Source organism: Callorhinchus milii, unplaced genomic scaffold (genome assembly GCF_018977255.1).
Source record: "Callorhinchus milii isolate IMCB2004 unplaced genomic scaffold, IMCB_Cmil_1.0 Scaffold14, whole genome shotgun sequence".
NCBI lineage: Eukaryota > Metazoa > Chordata > Chondrichthyes > Chimaeriformes > Callorhinchidae > Callorhinchus > Callorhinchus milii.
The window spans coordinates 3,169,026-3,194,640 of NW_024704755.1; the positions used below are offsets into that span (position 1 = coordinate 3,169,026).

Here is a 25,615-nt window from a genome sequence, read left to right on the forward strand (position 1 = left end):
GGGGAAAAAATGAAAGTAAATTCAGTATAAGTAGCTGGTGAGGTTAAAAAATACAACCTGGAGCATCTGCCAAATCTTTCAATTTTATGACCATAAATCACAAAGTCATTCTTAAACAATACCTTTGGGTAAATTTCCCCCCCTCCCTCATGGTACATTTGTTTGCCAAATGATACATTAATCTTAGAATGTGCAATTANTTTTTTTGCAAACATACATACAATACATCGCCCATTGAAAACAAATGTTCTTTCACAGAAATAAATACCTTGCTTTCCAATAAGTTTTGAATTAAACGTGGAAATTATTTTACTACTTTGCACATAGCTACTGCTGCTCACAGAGTGACCCGGTCTCTATTTTTAAGTTTTCAAAAACCTGTAGTGCATCTCTACTCATTGCTAATGTAAACCTATAGACATTTGGTGTAGTCGTGGTTCCTGGTGAAATGTGTGGTGGAGAGCGAGAGAGAGAGAAGAAAAGTACATCGAGTTGTTCCAGTGTCATAAGTTGCAGTATCGAGGGCATTCCTACTCAGTCGATCAGACTCTCCGGTTGAAATCTCACTATAATGAGAATCACACAGGGGGAAGGCAAACCTGTGATACGGTGTGCAAAACTTATGAGACACATTCACGCTCAACAACAGTTTAACTAATTTGGGGCTACCATTTCCCTCAGGGTCGAAATAATTCAACTTGCCTTCACGGGACTGCCCGAGTGCAACCCCTCGACACACCTCACAAAACCCCTGTGCTTTGAAGACGAAAAAAAAAAATCTTTTGAGGATCAATGCACCGTTATTATTACCGTTACAATTCTTTCCCTCGCATTGACCTTCGTACTTTCAAGTGGGTGCACTGTCAAACTTATTACAGAACCTCTCTAAACATAACGTCGAGGGAGATCCCGTGGCTCGCGGGGGGGTTTACAGACATTTTAAGGTTTCCCGCAGAATCGAGAGGGAACAAAGTGCCGTTTGCTGGGTTTTCTCGTCGAGAGAAACTGCTGAGGGGCTGACGCATTGCAATTTGAAACTGTCGTTATGCTCACGTAAGACAAGAGAGAAGCGAGATAGTACAAGAGCGGTTAACTTCACCCGGTCTCCACGGCCTCCCAGGATGCAAATCGGAATTGAACTCCACAGCTGCCGTTTTGAAAACAGCATCGTCCCTTTCGCAAGTCGGTCCAGCGCACACGATGACGTCCGTCCAACGCAGGGTCATAGTTAAGGTTTTTAAATGATAAAAATTTATGTAAAAATATATATATATATAGACAGGTCTGCGGTGATGTGTACTCTCTTGTCAAGCGCGGTCATACTTGTGAGTCGAGATTGGGATTAGTTTTCCTCTGTCCAATGCATAACCACATTCTCTCGCTTAACTTGACAATTTCGGAAACAAAGAACACCGAGGAGGATAAACCTACTAGAAACAGCAAGTCTGTGAAGGAATCAGAAAACCAAAAGTCTTTTAGTTTACAGGAAAACCAGGCGCATATACATTACAGACGCACATTTAGGTTCAAAATGTATCCCATAATAAAATAATAGTTCAACTTTTTTTTAATATAAACGTACAACAGTAACTTGCATTTATATAGGACCCTTCACACAGGGTAGCGTCTCAGAGCGCTCAAAATATACTGTCCGAGAAAGGTTTGCAATGAGAATTGGCTGCTGGAATTGTCTTTCTTTACCAGAGGGTAATTATTAAATGATTAATAATTATTAAATAATTAAATGATTGAAACAGGTCACCGGGAAGGGTGGTTGAGGCCAGAATGCCAGAGTTTTGTTTTTATTTCGACTTTTAGGAAGGTAAGTGAACAGGGATAGGAGGAGGCCATTCAGCCCTTCGAGCCTGTTCCACGGGTTTATTAAACCTTGTTCAGATCTTTTAAGTCTCAACCTTTCTCCGTTCCCCTTCATACCAGATATTCCATCTCGCTTTTGAACATCTCTATTGATTCCACACCTCGAGCTTTCTGGAATGGAACATGGAAAGCTGCAACTTTAAGCAGTTGCTATAAAAAACTGCTTGTGTGTATTTTAGAAGAGATAAGAAGTTGATGTTTAAGCGTAAATAAACATGTTAAAATGCACCAACTAATCACATACCGAATAACCCGAGACTTTCCGTCTGGAAAATTTTCTGTAGTGGTGGGAAGTAGATCACAGCCATTTGTCCCAGGATCGAGCCAAGCACCGCACACAGGAACACGTGATTACTGAAGAAACCGATTTGGAAAATGGATCTCGTCTAGAAAGTAACGAGATGAAAAATTATCATTCGTAATCCTTACCATATCCCTCTTCCTGAGCCCTCTGTAACTCACTACTGCTGAAACTAGTTGGTGGAAGATAGAAATCAAACGTAATAATAGTAATCCTTGTGTTTGGTACAGCGCCATTACGATGTCTTAAAAGTGCTTCACACAGTTTCCCACCCCCACCATTTGTATGCAAACACTGCAGCCAATTTGCTCACAGCAACACCCTGCAAATAGCCAATGGTGTGAATACCCCAATTTTATCTATCTGGGAGATTGTTGACCAGAACACTGGAAGAAGCTCGCTTGGCCATGGGATCTTTAATGTCCACCTGAAAAGGAGACCGGACCTCGGTTTACTGTCTCATCTGAAGGATAATAATGCAGCCCAGGAGCATCAGTTTAGAGAGTATGAGCTGAAAGGCCTTTTTTTTAAATATAAATACAACTGTGTTGTTCTGAAAGTACAGTAAGAGCAGTTTATACCTGGGAACGACAGCTTAAAGCGTTGAACATATCAAAGAAGACAAAACAGGTGAAGGTCATAGTTGTTGTCCTTGAGGAAATCCTTCCCTCTGGAAGCTAAACACAAAAGGCACAAAGTTACCGTGGTGCTATAATGCTGAAAGTCTTATCCATTGCAACTCACTTATGTGCAACCTGTAATGCCAAGTGGATCTTTCAGGGCAAAAGCTGTCCCATATGATTAGCTTGCTGTAGGTCATATATGATGTACGTGTGCAAGACTGACATTAATGTTTGTTTGCATGGCAAGCGGCATGTACTGCATTGTTGGCAGCATTGCTCGCTCTGGATTTTTGCTCGTTTCCTGAGCGGTCAGAGAAAATTCAGAGGAAACTGGTCCCCACTTGCGTTTCTTTCCGTTTACCTACAGCAATACCGCACTGCCGTTTCCTGGCTGAGAAAGCAGGCAGGTCCAGACTAGACTGCTTTGGTTGGAGGCATAATTTTCTCTCCACAAAGGAAAGGGGAATCACCTGTGGTTGGCACCTCATCCAATGGCACTGCTACGGGTCAGAAACCTACCATAAAACCCGAATCCCACTAATTCAAAGTGCTTGGGAACGTGTCTTTGTACTGTAACAGCAATTCTCTTTTCTATCATTTCTAATTATTTCCAGTTCTGTGTCCCAACACTGAAACAACCTGCTCATTCCAAACAAATGTAATGATTACGGGTAAATTGTACCACGAGCAAAATGTACCTATGAGTTATTGACTATCAGACAATAATTAACATTGAGGGTTTAATTATCTTTTAATTAGAATGGTAAGTATCTTGCATTTGTTTGTATGAATATAACAAAGTTCCTCACACTGTACCCACCTCCTTCCAGTAGACAAAGAGAGTACCACAAATGATGATGAAAGAAGAGAATAGGATTTTTAAAATTAAGCCCTTATTGAGGATAGAGTCTCTGACATTTCTTGGAGGACGTTTAATGACGTTCTTGTCCACTGGCTCCACACCCAAACTATAAACAGAAAACAATGGGCAAAAATAAATGAACACCTACAGTAAAACCTCCTGCTGCATTCTTAACGTGCCATTAGGATGTGACCCTCACTCAAGTCCAAAATGCTCATGCTGGCTCAACAGAACGTAAAAAATCTTGCTTTGCAAGTTTCAAAAAAATTAACCGTTTACAATAACGGCCCTCATTTATACAACGCAACTTCATGCACGATAGCAGGGTGGTTGGGAGGGGGGAAAGGGGGGGTGGGGTGATGAGGAGAGGTGATCATTACCGTAACTGAAGAGGTAGGTCTTAAAGTGGGATTTAAAGATAGATAAGAGAGGGGGTGATTCATCCAGGGAGGTCCAGAGATTCGGGGCGCAGAAGTTGAAAGCACTGCCGCCAATGATGGAGCGGAGGGGACGAGGGAAATGCAGAAGACCTGAACCAGCTGAACGAAAGCGGACAGTAGTGGAGCAGAATTTGTATAGCGCCTTTCACGTCAGGAGGACGTCCCAAAGCGCTGAGTAGGGTGTGGACAGAATACTGTATGCTGCGACGCAGTACAATAGCTTATTTGAACACATAGACCTGACTGGATTACACAACTTTGTTCTTGGTTTCAAGGAGGCAACACGTACCTTTGAGCAGGCGGCCCGTCCATAATGATGTTGATCCACAGAATCTGCATGGCATTCAGCGGGTTTGGCAAATTAAATATAGTAGCCAAAGTGATCAAACTCAAAGCCGAAATGCTCCTACGCATTTAAAAGGAACAGAGTTAAACTGCGAACAAAATAACAGACAGCATTTACTTTTACCAATTGCAGTGGTTTTTTTTTAAAAAAAACATTAAAAAAAACTTACGTGCTCAGCTGAAATCGGACAAAGTTTTTAATGTTGTAAAAGATTCCTTTGCCTTCTTCTATTGCACACCTAGAAAACAACAGTTTAGCCGATTATCCTGTGCCAGTGACCGTTATAACATTTCAACGGTCACTTTTTCGCCCTCCTTCAACTTTCTTTCCGGATCTCAAAAAAATAAAAAGTTTTCTTGAAGCTGCGCAAGTCCCAAAGGTACTCACAAAATAGAGGAAAAGTCATCGTTCACCAGGATCATGCCAGCTGCTTCTTTACTGACATCGGTCCCCGTTTTCCCCATGGCGATGCCGATGTCAGCGGATTTCAGAGCGACAGCATCATTCACGCCATCGCCTGTCATCCCCACCACTGCCGCGTGGGTCTGCAGAGCCTAAACAGCAACAGTTTGAGTGATGGATTCACACCCTTAGATTTGCCCCCACGTGCATTTAGCGACAAAGCAGCAGAAACATAAATCTGAACAAATGAGCCAAACGGCTAAGTTATTACAGCTCAATGCATAACTGTACCGAACTGTCTTTGGTTCTTTCCCCATCAGTCTACCCTGTATTGACCGATCTGTCGGGAAAGCAATCGTGCTACAATTGGCTCCGCATCACGTGCCCGTTGAGCTTGAAAGGGGGAAAACGATGAGCCAGGGATCCCACTCCAGTTAGTTATCCATTGACATCCCAATAGAGTGTCCCAGCTCGTGAATGCCAGGCAAGATCATAAACCCAGATGGCTGCGTTCCTCCCGAAACAGCCTGCCAACCCGCACTATCTAGACTCAACCTACCAACAAACTATTGCCTTCTGGTCTTAACAACAGAAGGCAGCTCGCACTTGTGGATGGAAGCTTACCCCCGTGTTATCTCATTACGTTCAGGAAAGAAATGGGGGGATCGAAATGGGAAGAAAGTTCGACTAAATTTACTGTCACTGGTGACGTTGACCAGGATTCCAGTAGAGCTCAAATTAACAACAACTTTTATTGCATTTTTATTAAGTACGTGGTATGAAGTTCCCCACCCCAAAATAAGTGTCCTAACGGAAAATGAATGATTTTAAAAATGAATGAATTAACCCCCGCAATGAAATAAAACCAGAGTTATACCTTAATTATCTTCAGTTTGTGCTTTGGACTTGTTCTGAAGAAAACAGCCACCTGATAAGGATTGGGGTAGAGGAAAGGAAGGAGAGGGATGTGTAAGTGATACATGGATTGCCTTAAAATTGGAACATTCCTTTTATTATTGAAACCAAAGCAAACTGAATCCAAGTTGTTTTTTTTAAAAAAAATCGTTGCAAAGTTGCCGGTTATTGCATATATTGATCGAGTCACCCAGAGGGACTTGAAATGACAGAAAATTGATTGCAACTGATTGCAAACGCGTCGATCGATTTGTTAACTATGCTACAAAACTGAAACCGTTTGTGTGAACCAGTGTAAGCCCTACCCAGCGTGGAGGGCGCCATACGAATGCATGTTGTTGTGTACTCGGGTGGGGATAGGCAAAACCTTACCTTTTTCACCATGTGCGATAGATCTTTATCCTCTAGCTGTCCCAGCTGCTCTCCTGACATTGCCTCCATCTCATCATTGTAAAGGCCTATACTTCTCCCTGCACACGAAATTGGAGAAAAATTACCCGCTGTAAATGAACACTTCACAGCACCGCACTTCGTCACGTCGCTCGTTTTAAAACGTCTCATTAGTCTGCGTGCATTTGTCATTTCTCTCTGCTTTACTGTTCAAAACGACCTCACTGCACAATGCCACTTCCAGCAAAGATATCTTTAGACTTCCAATTTGGTTATCTAAATCGACCTACACTGGAAATCTGGACCAACTGAGAGAATGACATGACCAACCATAATTAAATTCTGCCGCAAATGTTAATGACGACATTCTGTCTATTTGTTATCTCCGCCCTTTCGATGCGGTCTATTTTTTTTTTTTTACACACCACATAACCCTTATTCATTGGGTTCCATAGAACCGTACCTTGCAGAGAATGGAAAAGGAAAAGGGTGGCAACACCATGTTATTGTGCATGGTTCCCAAAACCTTTTAGCAACGTTCATATCTAAATGAACGTTCATATCAACGTTCATATCTAAAGTGTTGTTTGTGCTGCAATTCATCTTGTTATACAATACCTATACAAATAGCCGTTTCCTTGGAGTCTCCAGTTATCATTTTTACATCAACTCCTGAATTTTGAAGGATGCGAATTGCTTCTTGGACTTCAGGTCTCGGGGGATCAATAATTCCAATCAGGCCTAAGAAATTCAGTTTGCCCAATTCATGTCCGGAGGCAAATGTAAGTACTGGAAAAAGCAAACAAGAAAATACCTTGTTGAAAGCAATCATTGTCTTTTCAGTACACAGTGTGCAGGAGCCGTTGAAATTAATGTACACATTGTCCCTCTATATAGAGCAATAATCAAGAAAAGGAATGACAAGGCAATACTAGTTGCTTGATCTTTTGTAAATCAGAAATATTAATAATTCTTGCATTTCATGCCGTGCCTTACCACCCATCAAGGCCTCTCAAAGTGCTTCACAGGATTTTACTGTGAAGCCTAACGACTGTGTATTTCTAGCCAAATGTGGCAGAATGACTATTTTTTGTTAAACTGGGGGTATATTCGGACAGCACACATAGGTAATGGTGGGTGGCTTAAACAGGTAGATACACAACAAGGAAACATCTTCATCCTTTCAGACTATGACAGTATTTATGTAACCAGAATAAAAATCTGTATTCTTATTTTTAAATAAACGAACGTTAGATTTTAAAATTTCTCAGAAAATTTGCAATCTCAGCACTGTTTCCATAGGATTTCTTTTTAACAATCCTCATCAAATTTGCTGCCACATTCGTCTACAAAGTACACAATCACTACATTTTACAGTGAATCCTGTGAAGCACTTCGAGACTTCCTTCTGATGCGAAGGCATTGTCTCAAATGCAAGAATTATTATTATTAACAATAATTCCGCCTCCCAAATTGAGACCGGATTTAAGAATTGTCCACAATTTCTTGCAATCCTCAGTTTTAAGACTGAGCGGTCTCATGGGTTTAAGACCAGATGGAATTTCAGACCATTAAACCTACCACGCAAGCCTTCATTTCCCAGCTTCGCTTGTTGTTTCAGGTATACGTTCTTCTGCTGTGGAGTCAGCGCAACAGATATTCCCCCATTGTTATAACTGCTGCAGTACTCAATCACTCCCTCGTAAGCTCCCTTCATGAAGTAAATGTCTTCGGATTCCTTTAAACGTCCACAAAGGCCAAATCAGTACCAACAAAGTCACACGGACCCAATCAATAATAAGACACCTCTTTGAAAGCCCGATGGCACAGAATAGCTTACCTGATCCTTGTAGGTGCATTTAACCGCCATCCATTTTTGTTCAGAACTAAAGGGATATTCTTGCTTCCTCGTGTAGCTCTCCTTGATTCTCTCCAGATCCATCTTCAACGTAAAATACAATTTTACATTTTTTTTAATGTAACCTTTCAAAACCAGCAAGCTTGCTTTTTTTAAAAAAAACAAAAAAAAAATTTCAGAAGTACATTTGCTAAACAATAACTTTCAGCTCGAGGGGAAAGGATGTTCTTCAGTATTATATTATTTGCTTTGGCACACTGTGTGTTTGTCTGTCTGTGGATAAACGAGGATTGTAAGTTTCATTATCCTTCGCAAATGGGTTGTGTGGCTTTTACGGTACACATCCTGACGTGAGCTGGCAGTTAGGAAACCGTATTAGCATAACGTATTGTTAAGCACCAAGTTATATTTGCTTTAAGACTTACCTTCATTCCAAGTGCAATTAAGGCACCTTCTGTTGGTTGTCCCATCAGTACATCTTCCCTGATGACGGCATTATTGCACAAACATCCAGCCTATAAGGAAATACATTGTAGGCAGGAGGAACACGGCTCACGAATGAACGGAATCTTTGAACTTTCACTACAACACTACTCACCTCGACCAGTTTTCTCACCGATACGTTAGAGAATGGCATCACAATTTCCCCACTGGGTTGTAAATACACCTTCCCATTTCCATTGTATCCCACACCACTCACCTAGAAAACACGGACACTGTTTGACAAAGGACATGACTCAGTCACCACTTGGAAATGTTTGTTAGGTTACCAGACATCCCTTCTTTAGCACTGACCATTTTCAGATAGCGCTACTCAATGTGATGGGTCATACTTGGTAACTTCTTCCTAAAGTGATGACCTCTTGCTGTTTTACTCTAATCGAGAGTGACTGAGTAGCTAATACAGCACTAGTGGGAAAAGAGAAGGGAGTTTGTCCCTGTATCCGAGCTGACAATCCTCCCTGATAGAATTAATCATTCACTTCATCGCTATTTGTGGGACATTGCTGTAAAATTGGCTCTCAAGTTGGTCTACAAAACACACAGTGCCTGCTTTATCAAACGCAAGGGTTATGATTATTAATTTTATATTGACGAGCACATCTCAGTGCCAGTAAGTCTAATTATGTTTTCCTCCTGCAAGATAAGGTTCTTATCTGTTTCAAGCATTCCGTTTATTTAACACAGAACCTTCCTCTCCACTGGTATTTAACAGAACGTTTTACAGCAAAGGGCCTCAGTACCCACCTCAGCTTCAATGCCATCCGAAGTCACCAAGCGAGTTACGGTCATTTCGTTGGCTGTTAGGGTGCCAGTCTTGTCAGAGCAGATGACGTTACAGCAACCTACAAAATAAAGTGTCCAGTCACTATGCATCTCCATTTACAAACAGCGGCTAATTTTCTTCAGAAAAAGGTTCAAGAATGCATTGAAACGAGATAGAATAAATTGGAAAGACGTCCACAAATCGAACAAGCGCTACCTTTTATTGCGAGGTGCAAACAATTCTATGAAATTGTACTACTTAAGTAAAGAGTACCTAGCGAACTCCTAATATCTGGATCGCCTTATAATTATCTGCACGTATGGAGATAGAGAACAATTATGTAACAAAAGATCAACCTGCATGTTGTTATGTTTCTCACGAAGTTGGATAGATAACTTAAAACTGGAAGAAATAAGGACATGGCTTTCATTACCTAAGGTTTCCACAACAGGAAGCTTCCTTATGATCACTCTCTTCTTTGCCATTCTAATCACTCCCAGCGCAAGTGTGACCGTTACAACGATAGGTAGGCCTTCTGGAATGGCTGCAACGGCAAGACTGCCAAAGGGGAAATTAATCCATATACAACAATAGCAACATGCACTTATATATAGTGCCCTCCACGCAGGATAGCATCTCAGACAGAGCGCTTCATACCAGCAAGTGCGAGAACCTGGATATAATAATCCTTGCATTTGATACCACCCTTCTCATGTCAGCGGGATGTCACAAAGCGCTTCACAGGATTTACTCTGAAGTATTCTGACTGTGTATTTCACAAGTAAAAGGTGGCAGCCAATTTGGACTCAGGAATGACCCCACAAAGAGCCATGAAATGATCAATTTTATCTGGGGGATTGTTGGCCAAACTCCAATTCTCTTTTCGAGTAATGCCACAGGATCTTTAACGTCCACCTGAACAGGCAGACGGGTCCAGGTTTAACATCTCATCCGAAGTACGGCACCTCCTCACAATGCAGAGTTGGTCCTGACCCGGAGCTCAAAGTTCCTGCCTTGAGGCTTGAACCCATCATTGACTCAGATTATTAAAAGATTTGCTTTGTGATCAATAAGGCAAGAATTTGAGGTCTTGAATCTGACAGAACTGCAAATCTTGGTGACACACATTGAGTATAATACAATGGTATTGCAGTCTTGGAGTGCGTTATCTCATTGTAGTCATAGGAATGTCAAAATATTTTAAATGGCAAGACTGAAATAATGAGGAACTCTGTTAACTAATCAAAACCCATTGAACCCAGGGCTGAGATAAGTCGTGTTGCAATGTTGACCGTAAATAAAAATATGCCTTTGTTGAGCCAATGGCCACATAGATGAATCATATTTTACTTAGAACACAATGTATTATTTAAACTGCACAGTTGACGACATGGGAAATGTTGTTAATTCTTAACCAAAGCTCATCCAGCTTTGTGCTAAAATTAACCGACCTCTAATTTGCAACACAAAAACTACAAAGTGGGATGGACAATGCAGTCTTTCACCAGTCACTAGTGTTGTGTTTCTACATTAACCGCATTTGGAATATGCACATCTCTGTACTTGTTGGTCTGTTGATCGTACAAGATTCAGCTCTTTCAGGTCATGAGAATGGCTAACTCTCGGTACTCATCCACCTCGTACCAACCAACTCATTTGGTACACATGTCTGCTCTTCGAAGTCTCACTAAACTGATATGTCAGGCAGACCATTGCCTAAGACACCAAGGATTTGCCTGGCTTTATCTTCTCAGAATTCTGGTTCACTTTTCCACCCATTGTTTTTCCTTTCCCCAACCATTCCAGTGGATACAAGGACATAAGAATTAGGAGCAGGAGTAGGCCATTCGGCCCCTCGAGCCTGCCCCGCCATTCGATAAGATCATGGCTGATCTTCTGACCTAACTCTAATTACCTGCCCTATCCCCATATCCCCTAATCCCTCTATGTTTTAAAAATCTATCAGTCTCAGCCTTGAAGATGTTCAAGGACTGAGCATCTACAGCCTTCTGGGATAGTGACTTCCATAAATGCACTACCCTCTGAGTGAAGAAATGTTTCTTTAACTCTGTTCTAAAAGGCTGACCCTTAATTTTAAGACTGTGACCCCTGGTTATAGATTCTCCTACCAGGGGAAACAGTCCCTCTGTGTCTACTTTATCAGCCCTTTAAGAATCTTATATGTTTCAATAAGATCTCCCCTAATTCTTCTGTACTCTAGAGAATACAGCCCTAGTTTATTCAGCCTAAAATCATAGGTCAGTCCCCTCATCCCAGGAACTAACCGAGTGAATCTACGCTACACCCCCTCTAGGGCAAGTATGTCCTTTTTTTAAATAAGGAGACCAAAACTGCACACAATACTCTCGGTGCGGTCTCACCAAGGCCCTATACAGTGGCAGCAAAACTTCCCTACTCTTGTACTCTAAACCTTTTGCAATGAACGCTAACATGCCGTTCGCCTTCTTAGTTGCTGCTGCACCTGCAAACTAACTTTTTGAGACTGGTGTACAAGGACACCCAAATCCCTCTGAACACTAACACTATCTAATCTCTCCCCCTCTAGAAAATAATCTGTTTTTCTATTTTTGCTACCTAGGTGAATAACTTCACACTTCCCCACATTAAATTCCATCTGCCACCTACTCGCCCACTCCCCTCGCCTATCTATATCCCTTTGCAATCTTTTTGCATCACCCTCAGAGCTTACTCTCCCACCGAGTTTAGTGTCATCCACAAATTTAGATATGTTACATTCAATGTCCTCGTCTAGATCATTGATGTAAATTGTAAATAGCTGAGGCCCAGGCACTGATCCTTGTGGCGCTCCACCAGTCACCTCCTGCCAATTCGAGAATGACCCGTTTATTCCTACTCTCTGTTTTCTACCCGTTAGCCACTCTTCAATCCATGCTAATATGTTCCCATTAATCCCGTGGGCCTTAACCTTGTGCAATAGCCTTTTGTGTGGCACTTTGTCAAATGCCTTTTTAAAATCTAAATATACTACATCTACTGGTTCCCCCCTATCTAACCTGCTAGATACATCTTCAAAAAACTCTAAAAGATTAGTTAAGCATGACTTCCCTTTTGTAAAGCCATGTTGACTCTGCCTAATCTTGTTATGGTCTTCCAGGAATCCCATAACGACATCTTTAATTATGGACTCAAGAATTTTCCCTACCACTGACGTCAGACTAACTGGTCCATAGTTCCCCCTCTTTTCTCTCCCACCCTTCTTAAATAGTGGTCTTACGTTTGCAATCTTCCAATCAATGGGAACCGTTCCAGAATCCAGAGAATTTTGGAAGATCAAAGACAAACCATCCCCTATCTCAGTAGCCACCTCTTTTAAAACCCTAGGATGTAGGCCATCAGGTCCAGGAGATTTATCAGTTTTAAGACCTGACAAGTTACCTAAAACTATTTCTTTACTAATATTAATTCCTCCAAGTTGCTCGCTAACATTTTCTTCTTGGTTCCCCTCTAATCTTGGTAGGTTTTCAATGTCTTCTAAGGTGAAGACAGTAGCAAAGTACTTGTTTAAACACTCTGCCATGTCTTTGTCCCCTACTATAATCCCCCCCGTCTCTGCCTGAAGCGGACCCACATTTACCTTTGATAGCTTCTTCATATATTTATAAAAATGTGTCCATGTTGTTTTTATAAAAAACGACGCTCAAACCATCAATATCAAAAAGATATTGCCAAGAAATCTCCAACATAATTCTCACTCACTCAATCAATATTTGACGGCAATTTCACTTATTACAGAATCATACAAAGGGTATAAGTTTGTATCACTTAGTTAAGCTTCAACCACACAAAAGTGCGGTTTATGTGATTGTTTCACGCATTCCATTGCCAGTCTCATCTACAAGAGGTTTGCACCGCTTGAGAAAAATATGAATTGCTAAACGCCAGTGTGTATGAGAGAGAGAGAGAACATGAATGTAGGGAAGGGAGAGGAGCATCAAACAGAAAGGAAACTTAACAGGTTAACTTCAAAACGGTTCAAATATCGAGTTCAAATGCTCGTGCCAGAAAATGTTTCCAAATCTTTCCCAAGAACAATTCCCGCCACAAGGTGTGACTTGCATCTAAACCTGAACTGTCAAGCAAATGATTCACTCAGGCGAGGGAGAAAATGACTAAGAGGTATTCTTTGTGTTCTTACCTAACTCCGATAGTAAACATTCCAAGCAGTTTCTTCCCTTGCAACCAGCCAATTGCCATCATTAAACCTGTACGAAATGGCAATATTTGTACCCGTCAATAAAATGCATTTGGAATAAAATTATCTCGATTCGCCACACCATTGTGTAATTAGTAAAGCTGCATCTAATCAGAAATGCCTCCACACAAAGTGTTCAAGGTAGAACTGTCCCATCCCCCCAGATTCAAACAGCGTTCTCCTTATTGGAAGAATTAATCTTTTCTTAAACTATGTGAAATTTAGAGATTAAAAGTTGCGGGGGAGAAGTTCTACGTGGGTGTAGATTCACTCTATCCTTCTGAGTGTTTTAGAGAGGCAAAAGTTGGCAGATCGATGAATTCAATCTTGACATTGAAGATATTTTGATGAAAAAAAAAGCAAGGCTGGTTTTCAGAATTAGCCAAATTCTACACTTAGTATTCTTAGCTTGGAAAACAGATGGAATTTCTACCCCACAATGGGCGGGTTAGCATCGAGGTTTGCTATTGCATGTTGCGATATCGATTGCCATCAATGTAATGTCCTGAACATTTCTGAATGGCCCATTAAAGCCAGACAAAAGCTTCATTCTCATTGAGTATTTTTTTAAAAAAAAAGAGACAAGTAACCCAGAAACAAAACAAGCAAATGGCAAAAATGTACCGTCTGAGGGAGGATAACCTGCAAATCAGTTCAATCTCGAGTTATTGAGCTGCCCTGACAAGTAGAATAAAATGCTTTACTCTGAACATGATGTTCTGTGTTGTTTGCATTAAAATTGTAAATAAATCGTTGAATTAAGGCAGACTTAATGGTAAATGAGGTCTAATTGAAACATGGAGGGTTCCCCGAGGGGAATGCTAACATAAGGTTAAGTGTGATGAGTGAGGCGTATGTTTCCCTCTACAAGCCTTTTGCTGGGTTATATTAAATGGAATTACAATTGTAGTTCTCCCTGTAGGAAGCCTCTGGCACATCTGTCTCTGCAGCAGATGCCCAAGGGAAACACAGGAAAGCACCACCGAACCGCAGAACGTCCACAGCGTTAAGGATGTGGGATTCAATAACCCTTGCGTTTGATAGAGCATCTCATCAAGTCAGTTCAAAGTGCTTCACAGCGACTGTGTATTTCACAGGCAACGGCGGCAGCCAAAGTATTAAAATCTCATTTGCCAACTTACCAATTATTGCAAAGGAAAATATTGACAGCTGTTTCCCCAGCCTGTCCATGCTCTTCTGTAGAGGAGTCTTTGGAGTCTGGGTGCAAGAAAAGAAACTGCAGTCAATGTTTTACAAATTATTATATAAATTTTAATAGCGCCGACAGGTCTTTAATGTTCACCTGAACAGGCCAAGGGGACCTCAGTTTAACATCTCATCTGTAGAAGGGCACCTCTGACATTTCAGGGCTCTTCCCAACACTATAATAATAATAATCCTTGCATTTGATATCGCACTTTTCACGTCTTCTAGATGTCCCAAAGCGCTTCACAGAACACACTGTAAAGTGAACTGACTGTATATTTGTGGGCGAACGTGGCAGCCAATTGCGCACAGCAATGTCCCACAAACAGTCGTAGATTGAAGATGACCAATTTATTATTGNTTTTTTGGTTTTGGAGGGATTATTATTAGGCTCTGTGTGGAGTAAGGAAACTTGCCCAAGGTTTCGCCCTCTGCCTGGAATTGAACTCAGGTCTCTCACTTGCAAAGCGAGTGCTCTAACCACTGAGCTACAGGACTCCACTACACTGGGGAGTCAGCCTAGACACTGCGAGGTTATGCAAACTGGGCAATGCAACAAACGCAACAAACTCCACTGTGTACCTCTTCAGCTTGCATCAGTTTAAAAACTTCTCCAAACTGAGACTTTTCACCAGTTCCAATCACAACACCCTACAGACGGGAGAGAAGAAACAAAACGGGAAGATTAGCGTGTGAGGGAAGTGGGGAGGGGGGGAAGGGAGTTGGAGGAACATTCCACACCGACTGAAAATTTTTATTATCATACATACCTTTCCATTCCCGTATTGAACCAGTGTTCCCATGAATGCGATGTTTAGAAGAGAACTCAAATCCCCAGCCTCCGATAAGGTGGCAGTAGTTTTATTACAAGGCTCCGATTCCCCTGTAAAACTGGATTCGTCAATCAACAGGTCAACAGCCTAGACACAGAACAATACAGCAGTTATAAGTTACATGTGAGAACAGAACACAAACGGTTACACCAACAAAGCACTGCGAGTGTCATCTGTCACGTTACACGAGCCGAGTGCAACTAACGATTCTTCATCTAAGTTTATTTTCACTGAAATAAATTCATTCTTTTTATAAACGTAAAAGAAAATTCTCAATACATGGAGCGCAAAGCGGGTCGCTGGTGGGTCCCAAACTTCACTTCCATTGAAATGTTTACAGAAAATCCCTCTCGTCCATCACTTGGCCAATTGAGAGTATCGTACAAGTTACTTAACAAACTACAGTAGAACCTGCTATAATGTGGTAGTTTGGTTATAATATAATAATACTTGCATTTGATATCACGCCTTCGTACGTCCTCAAGACGTCTCAAAGCGCTTCACAGAATATACTGTAAAGTGAATTGACTGTATATTTTGTGGGCCAAACGTTTGGTGGGCAGGGGTGGGGGGCAGGGGTGGATTGGTCTAGAATATGCCAACTCGCCTTATGACAGGGCACTTTGCTGGTCTGTGTTTCCGCATCATGATAGTTTGCCACCCAGCACGGCTGGTAATGTCACTGGTGAAACCAGTCGGTCTGTGTGATCAAGCCAAACCCCAGGTCCGCAAGGCACAAGCTTCTATGCGACCCAGCGCCACTGTATCTGTGACATGTTTCAGTTGCTATGCCAGTCGGGGGCGAAGCCAAGAATTCACAAACCTCAAAGAGTCTGATGTCAGCAGGTACTCGGTCTCCAACTGAGATGCATACCGTGTCTCCTGGTACGAGCTCACGTGCTAGCAGGTGCTCCAGTTTTCCCTCGCGAATGCTGCAAACACAACCAAACAAGCAACTAAAAACAATACAAGCGTTGCATTTGATTCAGCACGTTCCCCTGACGGGAAAGATCTCTAAAGCGCTTCACAGGATTTACCATAAGGTGTAGTGGCTGTGCATTTGGCTGGCGAAACCCTGTTAATTGCCCTCCAGTGACTGTTATTTTGAATCTTCACGTGGCTGTTTTCCTAGCTGAGAAGGTGAGCCAGCCGCCACGTCCATCCTTTGCATCGTATTGTACGAAAGGTAATGATTCTTTTCAATTGTTAACGCTTACCAGTTTGCTTCAGGAGGAACAAGCTTGCTTAGCTCTTGCAAGGACTTCTCAGAACGGTATTCCTGGAAGTAGAACATTTTTTTTTAAAAAAACGTATCGGAGAACATGACGAGATTCCAAATTGAGCACTCATTCCCCCCCCCCCCCACCCCCACCTCCTCCCTCAGGAGAAAAAGTCCTCCTCAGTTATGGTCCTCTGGCCCCAAACACCAAACCCAAGTCTTCAGCCCATCATCACTTGATATTCAGCAGTCAGGAGTGGGAACATGGCTGATTTTTTCCCCAAAGTATTCCCCTCTGCTGCAGCTAAAATCGGAGAACTCAGCACAGATTAGGGACTGGACCTGGGACCTCTCTGAGGTTGTCTAACTCATTTCCCCCCCCGCCCCGCATTGTGGGTTCCCCTAAACCGAAAAGACACGCAACTTACCTGTATAAATGCCACGGTGACCACAATTATTATAGCCTGTGAAAGGAATACAATGAGATTACTCCAGTTGTGCAGTTTTAAGATGGTACCCGCGTGAAAGACGCTATGTAAAGGCAAGCTGTCGCACGTGGTAATGTCAGTCCCTACCACTGTTATGCTCACTGCGTCCTCAATCTCTCTGGTGATGATGCTGATGACAGCTGAAGCCAAGAGCAGCAGAATGAGAGGATTCTTGAACTGTAATAGAGGAATGGAGGTTAATAATAATAATAATAAATCAATAATATAATAATCCTTGCATTTGATATCATGTCTTCGAGACGTCTCAAAGCGCTTCACAGAATATACTGTCAAGTGAATTGACTATGTTTTGTGGACGAAACGCGGCAGCCGATTGCGCACAGCAGCGTCCCACAAACAACCGTGGATTGAGTGATCAAATTATTATTTTGTAATCTTTCTATTCTACCCTGGAAAAGTGATCCGCCAATCGACTAACAGCCGGGTTCCTACTTACTGGTAGGTAAACAGAGGTGCGAGTAAGGAAACTTGCCCAACATTTCGCCCTGCCCGGGAATCAAACCCAGGTCCTCTCACTTGCAAGGCAAGTGCTCTAAACATTCAGCTACAGGACTCCATCAAGATTGCCATTTTCACACCAAACCAATGCGATCTTAAGCGCTTATGTTTAAACGTTTCACAAGAGAGATTATGATGAAAAAGGCCCTTCAGCCCATTTGATCCCACATTACCTACCCTACTTGTCCTCCCATTATAGCATCCAGCTGTCTTTTTTAAAACAAGTCCAGCATCCTGGCTTAAACTAGTATTCCTGGCAACCTGTTACCAATTGCACAATAGTGACCCAAAGGGTATAAAATAATGTAAGGCTGCAGTAGTTTTATATAAATAATAATTTGTTTCTATATGCTAATCTTTCTGGCTGCAGGCATGTGAAAAGTTAGCTTTAAACACATGGCACTATTTACCCAGCTAAATGTTTTCACTTTCAGATAATAATTTTTCAAGAAAATTAATTCGAAACAGACCCCCCACCCCCCCAAAACAAAATCTTTATTTTCACGGACAGAACAAGCCTGAAATTCCTGCTAATAATAATAATAAAATTGGTCATTTCAATCCACGACTGTTTGTGGGACGCTGCTGTGCGCAATTGGCTGCCGAGTTTCGCCCACAAATATACAGTCAATTCGCTTTACAGCTTTGGGACGTCGAGAAGACGTGAAAAGCGCTTTATCAAATGCAAGGATTATTATTATAATGGTAGTTTTCCGGAAGCACATTCGGCTTTTGCCATTCGTGCATCCGAACCAGCCTCTTGATCCTTTCTGTCGATCCAGTTTTGGATGCGGAATCTGATAAATTACCGCACACTTGGATAATGCAGCGCTTTGAACGGTGCAAATCAGGTATAGGAATTAGCTGAACGAGTTATCTAGCTACAGTCTCAATATACTGGGTGCATCAGTCAGACCGAACCTTTGATAAATATAGTTTAAGACTCGACTGCATACACCGGCCTCTTGCGAGTCCAGAAATGCTCCTACAACTTTTATTTCTGTTGATCATCAAACAGCTGTCGTCACGTACTGTTATCCGGGCATGAAGATAGGCGTGAATGAGCAAACTCCAATCGATTCCCATCTTGGAAACGCCACTGAGCAAACATCAGGGACACGATGTAGAACACTGGTTAATGTGCCCATTAATTTTGTTCGGTGTCAAAATATTTTAACTTTATTTATCTAGTTAGTGCTCCATCCGGCTCTTTTCAAGGACACTAGAATGACTCAACACTTCTTTCCTCATTTCTCTGTGCCAACATAACCCAAGACTGTACCAATGAAGGTACAATTATAAAAACCTCCCCCACATGATTCACACTCTAGCTTTTAACTCGCGTCCATCTGCTCTATTGTCCGACCCCCAAAGATATTATCTCTACCAGTCTCTCATTCCCATTCAGTGTAGGGTACCCTTGTTTAGTTTATTACGTATTACAAAATAATCCTCGCGTGTGGTAAAAAGCACCTTATCACGTCGTCGAGACATCTCAAAGCACTTCACAGGAACTTTTCCTGTGTATCTCAGTGATGGTAGGCACACGTGGCAGCCAATTTGCACGGAGCAAACGTGAAGCCATGAAGCAAAAGATGATTTTTTTTACAATTGGAAGATTTGATGGGGAAGATGCACACCTTTAATTTGATTGCTGTTGGCTTGTTTTTGTTTTGCTATTCACCTCCTGGTGAATGACTCTTTGCTAGGGTTGGTTACAAGCACCAGCCCCCCTTCACTCACTTACCCAGTGACCGATCCTTATTGTGTGAGCATAAATCAACCACTGTGGGCTACAGTACAACCGCTTAAAATAAACCCAATAACGATTAAGAACAGTAACAATCCTTGCGCCTTTCACGTCAGGAGGATGACTCAAAGTTCTTCACGGGATGTACTGTGAAGTGTAGTGAGTGTGTAGGCAAACTGGCTTAAAGAGAGCAGCCAAATGTGTCAGCGAGAAGCCATCATTGTAAATTTCATCCCACATTTGATCCAAGTCGAGTGTAAAAGCTGGTTTAAATATTGATTGAAACCTTCAGGTTAAGCAGACAACAGCTCTGTGTCCCACCTCTTTTAATAATGCCTATAAAAGAATCATTCTCTGATCCTGGTTCCGTCCTAAGTACACTTACAAAAATTTTTAAAACCTGCCAACTGCATGGCTGAATCAACAGGGTTATCTACGAGTGAGATCGACAAATACTTCTGTAAAATATTAAGGAATATAGCAATTAGGCAGGATCTAATAAACTGGGTGGAACAGGCTCAATGGGCTGAATGACCTCCTCCTGTTTCCCTTGAGCTACGTTCCCATGTCACCTGGCATTATTAAGGAGACAGAGTTGACGGAAATAACATTTGCAACATAAAGGGATCCTCTTTTTGTGTAATGTTACAATGATATTTTTTTGAGGGAAAATTCCACGGTCCAAATTCCACCCGAGGATCACTTTCGCCTCCAAATTCCTTGTGAAAAATTCTGAATTTCAGACTTAACTTGGAAACTGTTTTTTCTGAGGTTCTTAAAAAGAAACCCACTGCTTTAGTCCCGAGTTACCTGGCTGAGGTATTTCTTCCAAATCGGCTCAGCGTTTTCCACTCCAAATTCATTCCATCCGTACGAAATGCGACGCTCAAGCACATCACAATCTGTGAGGCCATTGTATAGATCAGCCTAGGATACAGACAGCAGCCATCAGCAGCATCACTCTCCCAAGACAGTGCGGACATTTAACAAGTACATAGACAAGAAGATCATCGACGTATTGAAGGATTAAATCAAGGTCATTTAGGGATTTTGTAGCTATCTTTTGTTAACACGGCTCAAATCCACCACTCTGTATTATCTAATATAGTGGGCAAAGAGGTGGCAGATGAAGTATAAAGTAGGGAAGCGTGAGGTCATCCACCTTGGTGGCAAAAACAGTAGAGCAGATTATTTTTTTTAGAAGGGGAGAAACTAGATAGTGTTAGCGTTCAGAGGGACTTGGATGTCCTTGTACACCAGTCACAAAAAATTAATTTGCAGGTACAGCAAGCAATTAGGAAGGCTAACGGTATGTTGGCATTTGTTACAAAAGGGTTAGAATATAGGAATAGGGAAGTCTCGCTGCAACTGTATAGGGCCCTGGTGAGACCGCACCGAGAGTACTGTGTGCAGTTTTGGTCTCCTTATTTAAGAAAGGATGTACTCGCCTTGGAGAGGGTACAACGTAGATTCACTTGGTTGGTACCTGGGATGAGGGGGGATGAGTTATAAGGATAGGTTGAGCAATTTAGGCCTAGAATATAGAAGAATTAGAGGTGATCTTATAGAAACCTATAAGATTATTAAGGGGCACGACAGAATAGATAGTGGGAGACTTTTTCCCCTGGTTGGAGAAACTATAACCAGGGGTCACAGTCTTAAAATTAGGGTAAGCCCTTTCCCAATGAGTTGAGAAAAAACTTCTTCACTCAGAGTGTAGTGAATTTATGGAATTCTCTACCCCAAAGGGCTGTAGATGCTCAGTCCTTGAACAACAACAACAACAACAAGATTCCATTTATAGAGCGCCTTTCACGTCGGGAAGACGTCCCAAGGCACTGTACAGTTGGGTCAGGACCCGAGCAGGGGGGAAATGGTCAGGGTGAGGGAGGGAAGGGAGGGAGCGAGGAGGGGGGAAATGGTCAGGGGGAAGGAGCGAGGAGGGGGTAGAGAATCGAGAGGGGAGCTGAAGGCACGGTCAAAGAGAAAGGTCTTGAGACTGGCCTTGAAAGGGAGGGAGCGGCGAAGGCACTGGGGGATTGAGGTAGGGGGATAGTAGGTCGGAGAGGTAGGAGGGAGCGAGGCCGTGAATGGCCTTGTAGGTGAGGATGAGGATCTTGAATTCGATCCTCTGGGGGATGGGGAGCCAGTGGAGGCGAGCGAGGGCGAGGGTGGGAGTGATGTGGTCGTGAAGCCTGGTGTGGGACAGTACACGAGCTGTGGAGTTCTGAATGACCTGCAGCTTGTGGAGGGAGGTGCCGGGAAGGCCGGCGAGGAGAGAGTTCCCATAGTCCAGCCTTGAGGTGATAAAGGCGTGGACCAGAGTTTCAGCCGCGTGAGGGGTGAGGTAGTGCCGTAGTCTGGCGACATTCCGGAGGTGATGGAAGGCGGTGCCAGTTGTGGCGCAGATATGAGGGAGAAAGGACAGCTCAGGGTCGAACAGAACCCCGAGGTTCCTGACTGGCTTTGAGAGGTGGAGAGTGCAGCCTTGGATGCTGATGCTGTCAGCGCCTGAGGTGCGGAGGCGCTGACGTGAGCCAATCAGGAGGGCCTCAGTTTTACGCACGTTGAGCTGAAGAAAGTTGTCTCTCGTCCAGGACTCGATGTCGGACAGACAGCTGTCAGGACATCGGGGGTCGTGGATTTGAGGGTAGAGGAGGAAAGGTAGAGTGAGGTGTCATCCGCATACATGTGGAAGTTAACCCCATGTCTGCGGATGATGTCACCACAGGGGGAGCATATAGAGGGTGAAGAGGAGGGGACCGAGGACAGAGCCCTGAGGGACACCGCATGAGACAGTGCGGGGGCCGGAGGAAAAGCTATTCGTGGAAACAAAGTGAAGCCGGTGGGAGAGGTACGACCTAAACCACTCAAGGACAGGGCCTTGAAGGTTGAGGTGGGAGGACAAGCGGTGGAGGAGGATAGTGTGGTCGACCGTATCGAATGCTGCCGATAGGTCGAGGAGGACGAGGAGGCAGAGGGAGCCCTGGTCACAGATGGTCAGGATGTCGTTGGTGACCTTGACCAGGGCAGTTTCTGTGCTATGGGCAGCACGGAAACCCGACTGGAGGGGTTCGAATAATGAATGGGTGGAGAGGAAAGAGCGCAGCTGGGAGGCGACAACTCGTTCCAGGACCTTGGACAGGAAGGGGAGGTTGGAGATGGGCCGGTAGCTTGATAGCTGCAACGCATCAAGGGAGGGTTTTTTCAAGGTGGGAGTGATGGTGGCAGTTTTTAGGGGAATGGGAACAGAGCCAGAGGAGAGGGACAGATTGACAACGTCTGTGATATGTGGGGCAAGGAGGTGGAGCTGGGAGATAAGGAGTGGAGATGGGGTCAAGGGAGCAAGTGGTGGGTTTCAGGGATAGGATGAGTTTGGACATATTCAAGACTGAGATTGATAGATTTCTTGTGGGTAAAGGGTTAAAGGGATATTGGGATAAGGCGGGTAGGTGGAGTTAGAATAGATCAGCCACGATCTTATTAAATGGCGGGGCAGGCTAGAGGGTCCGAAAGGCCTACTCCTGCTCCTAATTCTTATGTTCTTATTCTAGTTAAGTGGAAAATAGAATCTTAGATCAAAATAATAATTAAAATAGGATTTGATATAACGTCCTATCACATAGCCAGGACATCTCAAAAGGATGCATAGGATTTGCTGTAAAGTGCAGTTATTGTGCATTTATAATATTATAATAATACTGTGTCAATTAAAGGCTCTGTAGGTAAAAAGTCGGACCAATTAAAGCCAATGAATGCAAGTCTCAATTTAATTTTGTTTATCGACAGCAGCAATGAACTTAATTGGCGTATTTGCAGTCCTACACCATCAATTCATGTCCAGGAAAGCAAAAGGAAAGACGATTCATTTCTTTTACTGCTAAAGAAATGAGTACTTTTTCCGTGCAAGCAAAATAACAATTAAAATACAGGAACTAATTATTTCCCAATAAAAATTAATAAAGTGACTTGAAAAAGTTGGCTCGGGATCAGGCCGACATGTATAAATCAAGTGAGTCGAATGACGAGGATAGCTTCTAGTCCAATGTCCTTCATCACAAAATGTTCTCACCTGGAGATTTCTTACCAACTCCTCCACATGCTGTGTGCTGGCTTCCTTAGGACATATGACTTCAATTGGCCGATATTTTCCGCCGACTTTTGATAACCGAAGCTCCCCATTCTCCTGTTTGCAGTGTGCGTGTTTATAAACAAAATAAGATGTGTGTTGTGATTCTAGATCGTGGTGGAGAGTGAGTTTACTCACTGCAACAAGTCAGAAGTTTTTAAAGGAGACAGTACTCTTTGATAAAGACCAATGACAAATCAGTTCCATTTAGTCTTAGTCCTTCCATTAACTGAATCCCCCCCCATTCACCACTGTAAGGTGCAGCCATGTTAGTGTGAATTCACACTTGCGTGTTAAGTGCACACCAAGAAAACAGGGCGTTTACTCAGTTGGGCACATCGATGTTCGAGCAAAATGTGGCAAAATACAACGATGCTCAGAATGGATGGAGGTTTTCTGAAGTGCTTATTTATATATTAAAAAAATGATTCCAATGCATGGACGGACTCGCACACGAGTAAGGGGTAAGGTTTGCCTGCAAGGTTGATGCTGAACTTGCGAAAGTGCAACGACAGTTAAATTAAGTCCGCATCACACGTCCATTGGAGTTCAAATTTGCAATGGGGGGAAAAAAAATCAATGCATTGGGATTGGAAATGCCTTCAAACTGCGGTGCGTTATTTCTGCCTCACAACTACAGTCATTTTACAATGTGCACATTACAGTCTGTGTAACTTGGAACGTCACAGAAGTCCAAAAGAGATCAATAATAATTATATCGATCCTTGCAGTTGTTGCAGCGCCTCAGCACTCTGTCTCGACGCCTCAAAGTGCTTCGCTGTCAAGTGTAGTGACCCGTGTATTTTGTAAACGAACGCGGTAGTCAATTTGCGCACGGGAACGTCCCACGAACAGCTGTGGGGCGACCGCCTGAAGTCACTCAGCCCGGGTCTAGTTTTAACCTTACGTCTCATCCTGCAAACCTGGAATTTCTACAGTTTTGAAGGCGATCAGGCCGTGAAGCCAAGCCATCTTGCTGGGGAGTGTCGTGACCGTACCTGTTGCGGGCAAACCCGGCAGCCAGCAACGGCAGCAGAATTACACCTGTGTAGCGCCTTCCCCATCGGGAGGACATCCCTAAGGCGCTGGACAATCAGGGATTTGGATAAAGTACCATTCACCTGACTCGGAGGGATTAGCAACTGTTTTTTTTTAAAAAAAACACCATCTCGGGTTAGGCTGAACAATACAATTGCTTATGTGTGTGTGTGTGTGTGTGTGTCTGTGCTTTACATTGGGCAACAGGTTGAACATTGCTTTTGGACACAGCAACAAGTTGACAGCAAGTCACCCTGAGTCAGGGATATTATATTAAGTGCAGCTCTCTCTCTCTCTCTCTCACACACACACACTCACCTTGTCTTGTTGAGTGTCTTTGTTGAGAAGTGGATGGTACTTGTGGTGAGAACCTGCAAAAAGTTGCTGGAAAAATCCAGAGAAGCGATTCCCAGTCATTTTGTTGTTGTTTTCCTCTCTCTCTATACCCTCTCTCTCTCTCTCTCTCACAGAGCTGCAGGTGAGAGGAAACCCATTGGAAAATAGGAAAGGGATTCGTATCATCAAAAGTATAACAGCTGTTCAGCTCCTGTGGCTCTGGAAATGCCCTCACCAGCACCTTTCACTGAGCTGTAACTTGTCCAGTCTACCTGTGGCTGAGAGATTGAGTGAGATCAGCTGCCAAACACACCTGTCACCCCCCCCACTCCCTTTTCCTCCTGTGCTTATAGCGAAAACTACATTCCCACAGTCATAACCAGCAGAAACCAGGCACGCCTATCCTTTCATTTGGTTTAATTTCATTCCAGGCGTTGCAGTCAGCACACAATGGGAAAAAAAAAGGTCACTCAGTCAACAATCTTACCTGCTGGGTGGAGGTTGTCACAGTAAAGGATGGAGAAAAGTGAAGTCCAGCTCAGTGCTTTTTAGCTCATCCACTGGGACCAGGAACACAAGGC

The 25,615-nt window shown here is 43.0% G+C and overlaps 1 protein-coding gene across 1 annotated transcript; it reads right to left on the reverse strand.

Moving 5' to 3' along the window:
* Positions 1-82: 82 nt before the first annotated feature.
* On the reverse strand, positions 83-25,373 carry LOC103175942 (calcium-transporting ATPase type 2C member 2). Its single transcript, XM_007889253.2, has 27 exons — positions 25,017-25,373; positions 23,604-23,717; positions 20,342-20,458; positions 17,350-17,439; positions 17,203-17,238; positions 16,773-16,834; positions 16,379-16,487; positions 15,493-15,642; positions 15,305-15,373; positions 14,659-14,734; positions 13,460-13,526; positions 9,716-9,840; positions 9,264-9,361; positions 8,614-8,715; positions 8,441-8,530; positions 7,998-8,099; positions 7,739-7,895; positions 6,776-6,946; positions 6,140-6,237; positions 5,730-5,780; positions 4,838-5,004; positions 4,620-4,688; positions 4,394-4,510; positions 3,623-3,770; positions 2,761-2,856; positions 2,123-2,264; positions 83-1,445 (listed from the first exon to the last, which is right to left on the reverse strand). The coding sequence occupies exons 1-27, from the start codon at positions 25,218-25,220 to the stop codon at positions 1,318-1,320; spliced, it is 2,955 nt and encodes a 984-aa protein (XP_007887444.2). The 5' UTR covers positions 25,221-25,373; the 3' UTR covers positions 83-1,317.
* Between the last annotated feature and the right edge of the window lie 242 nt (positions 25,374-25,615).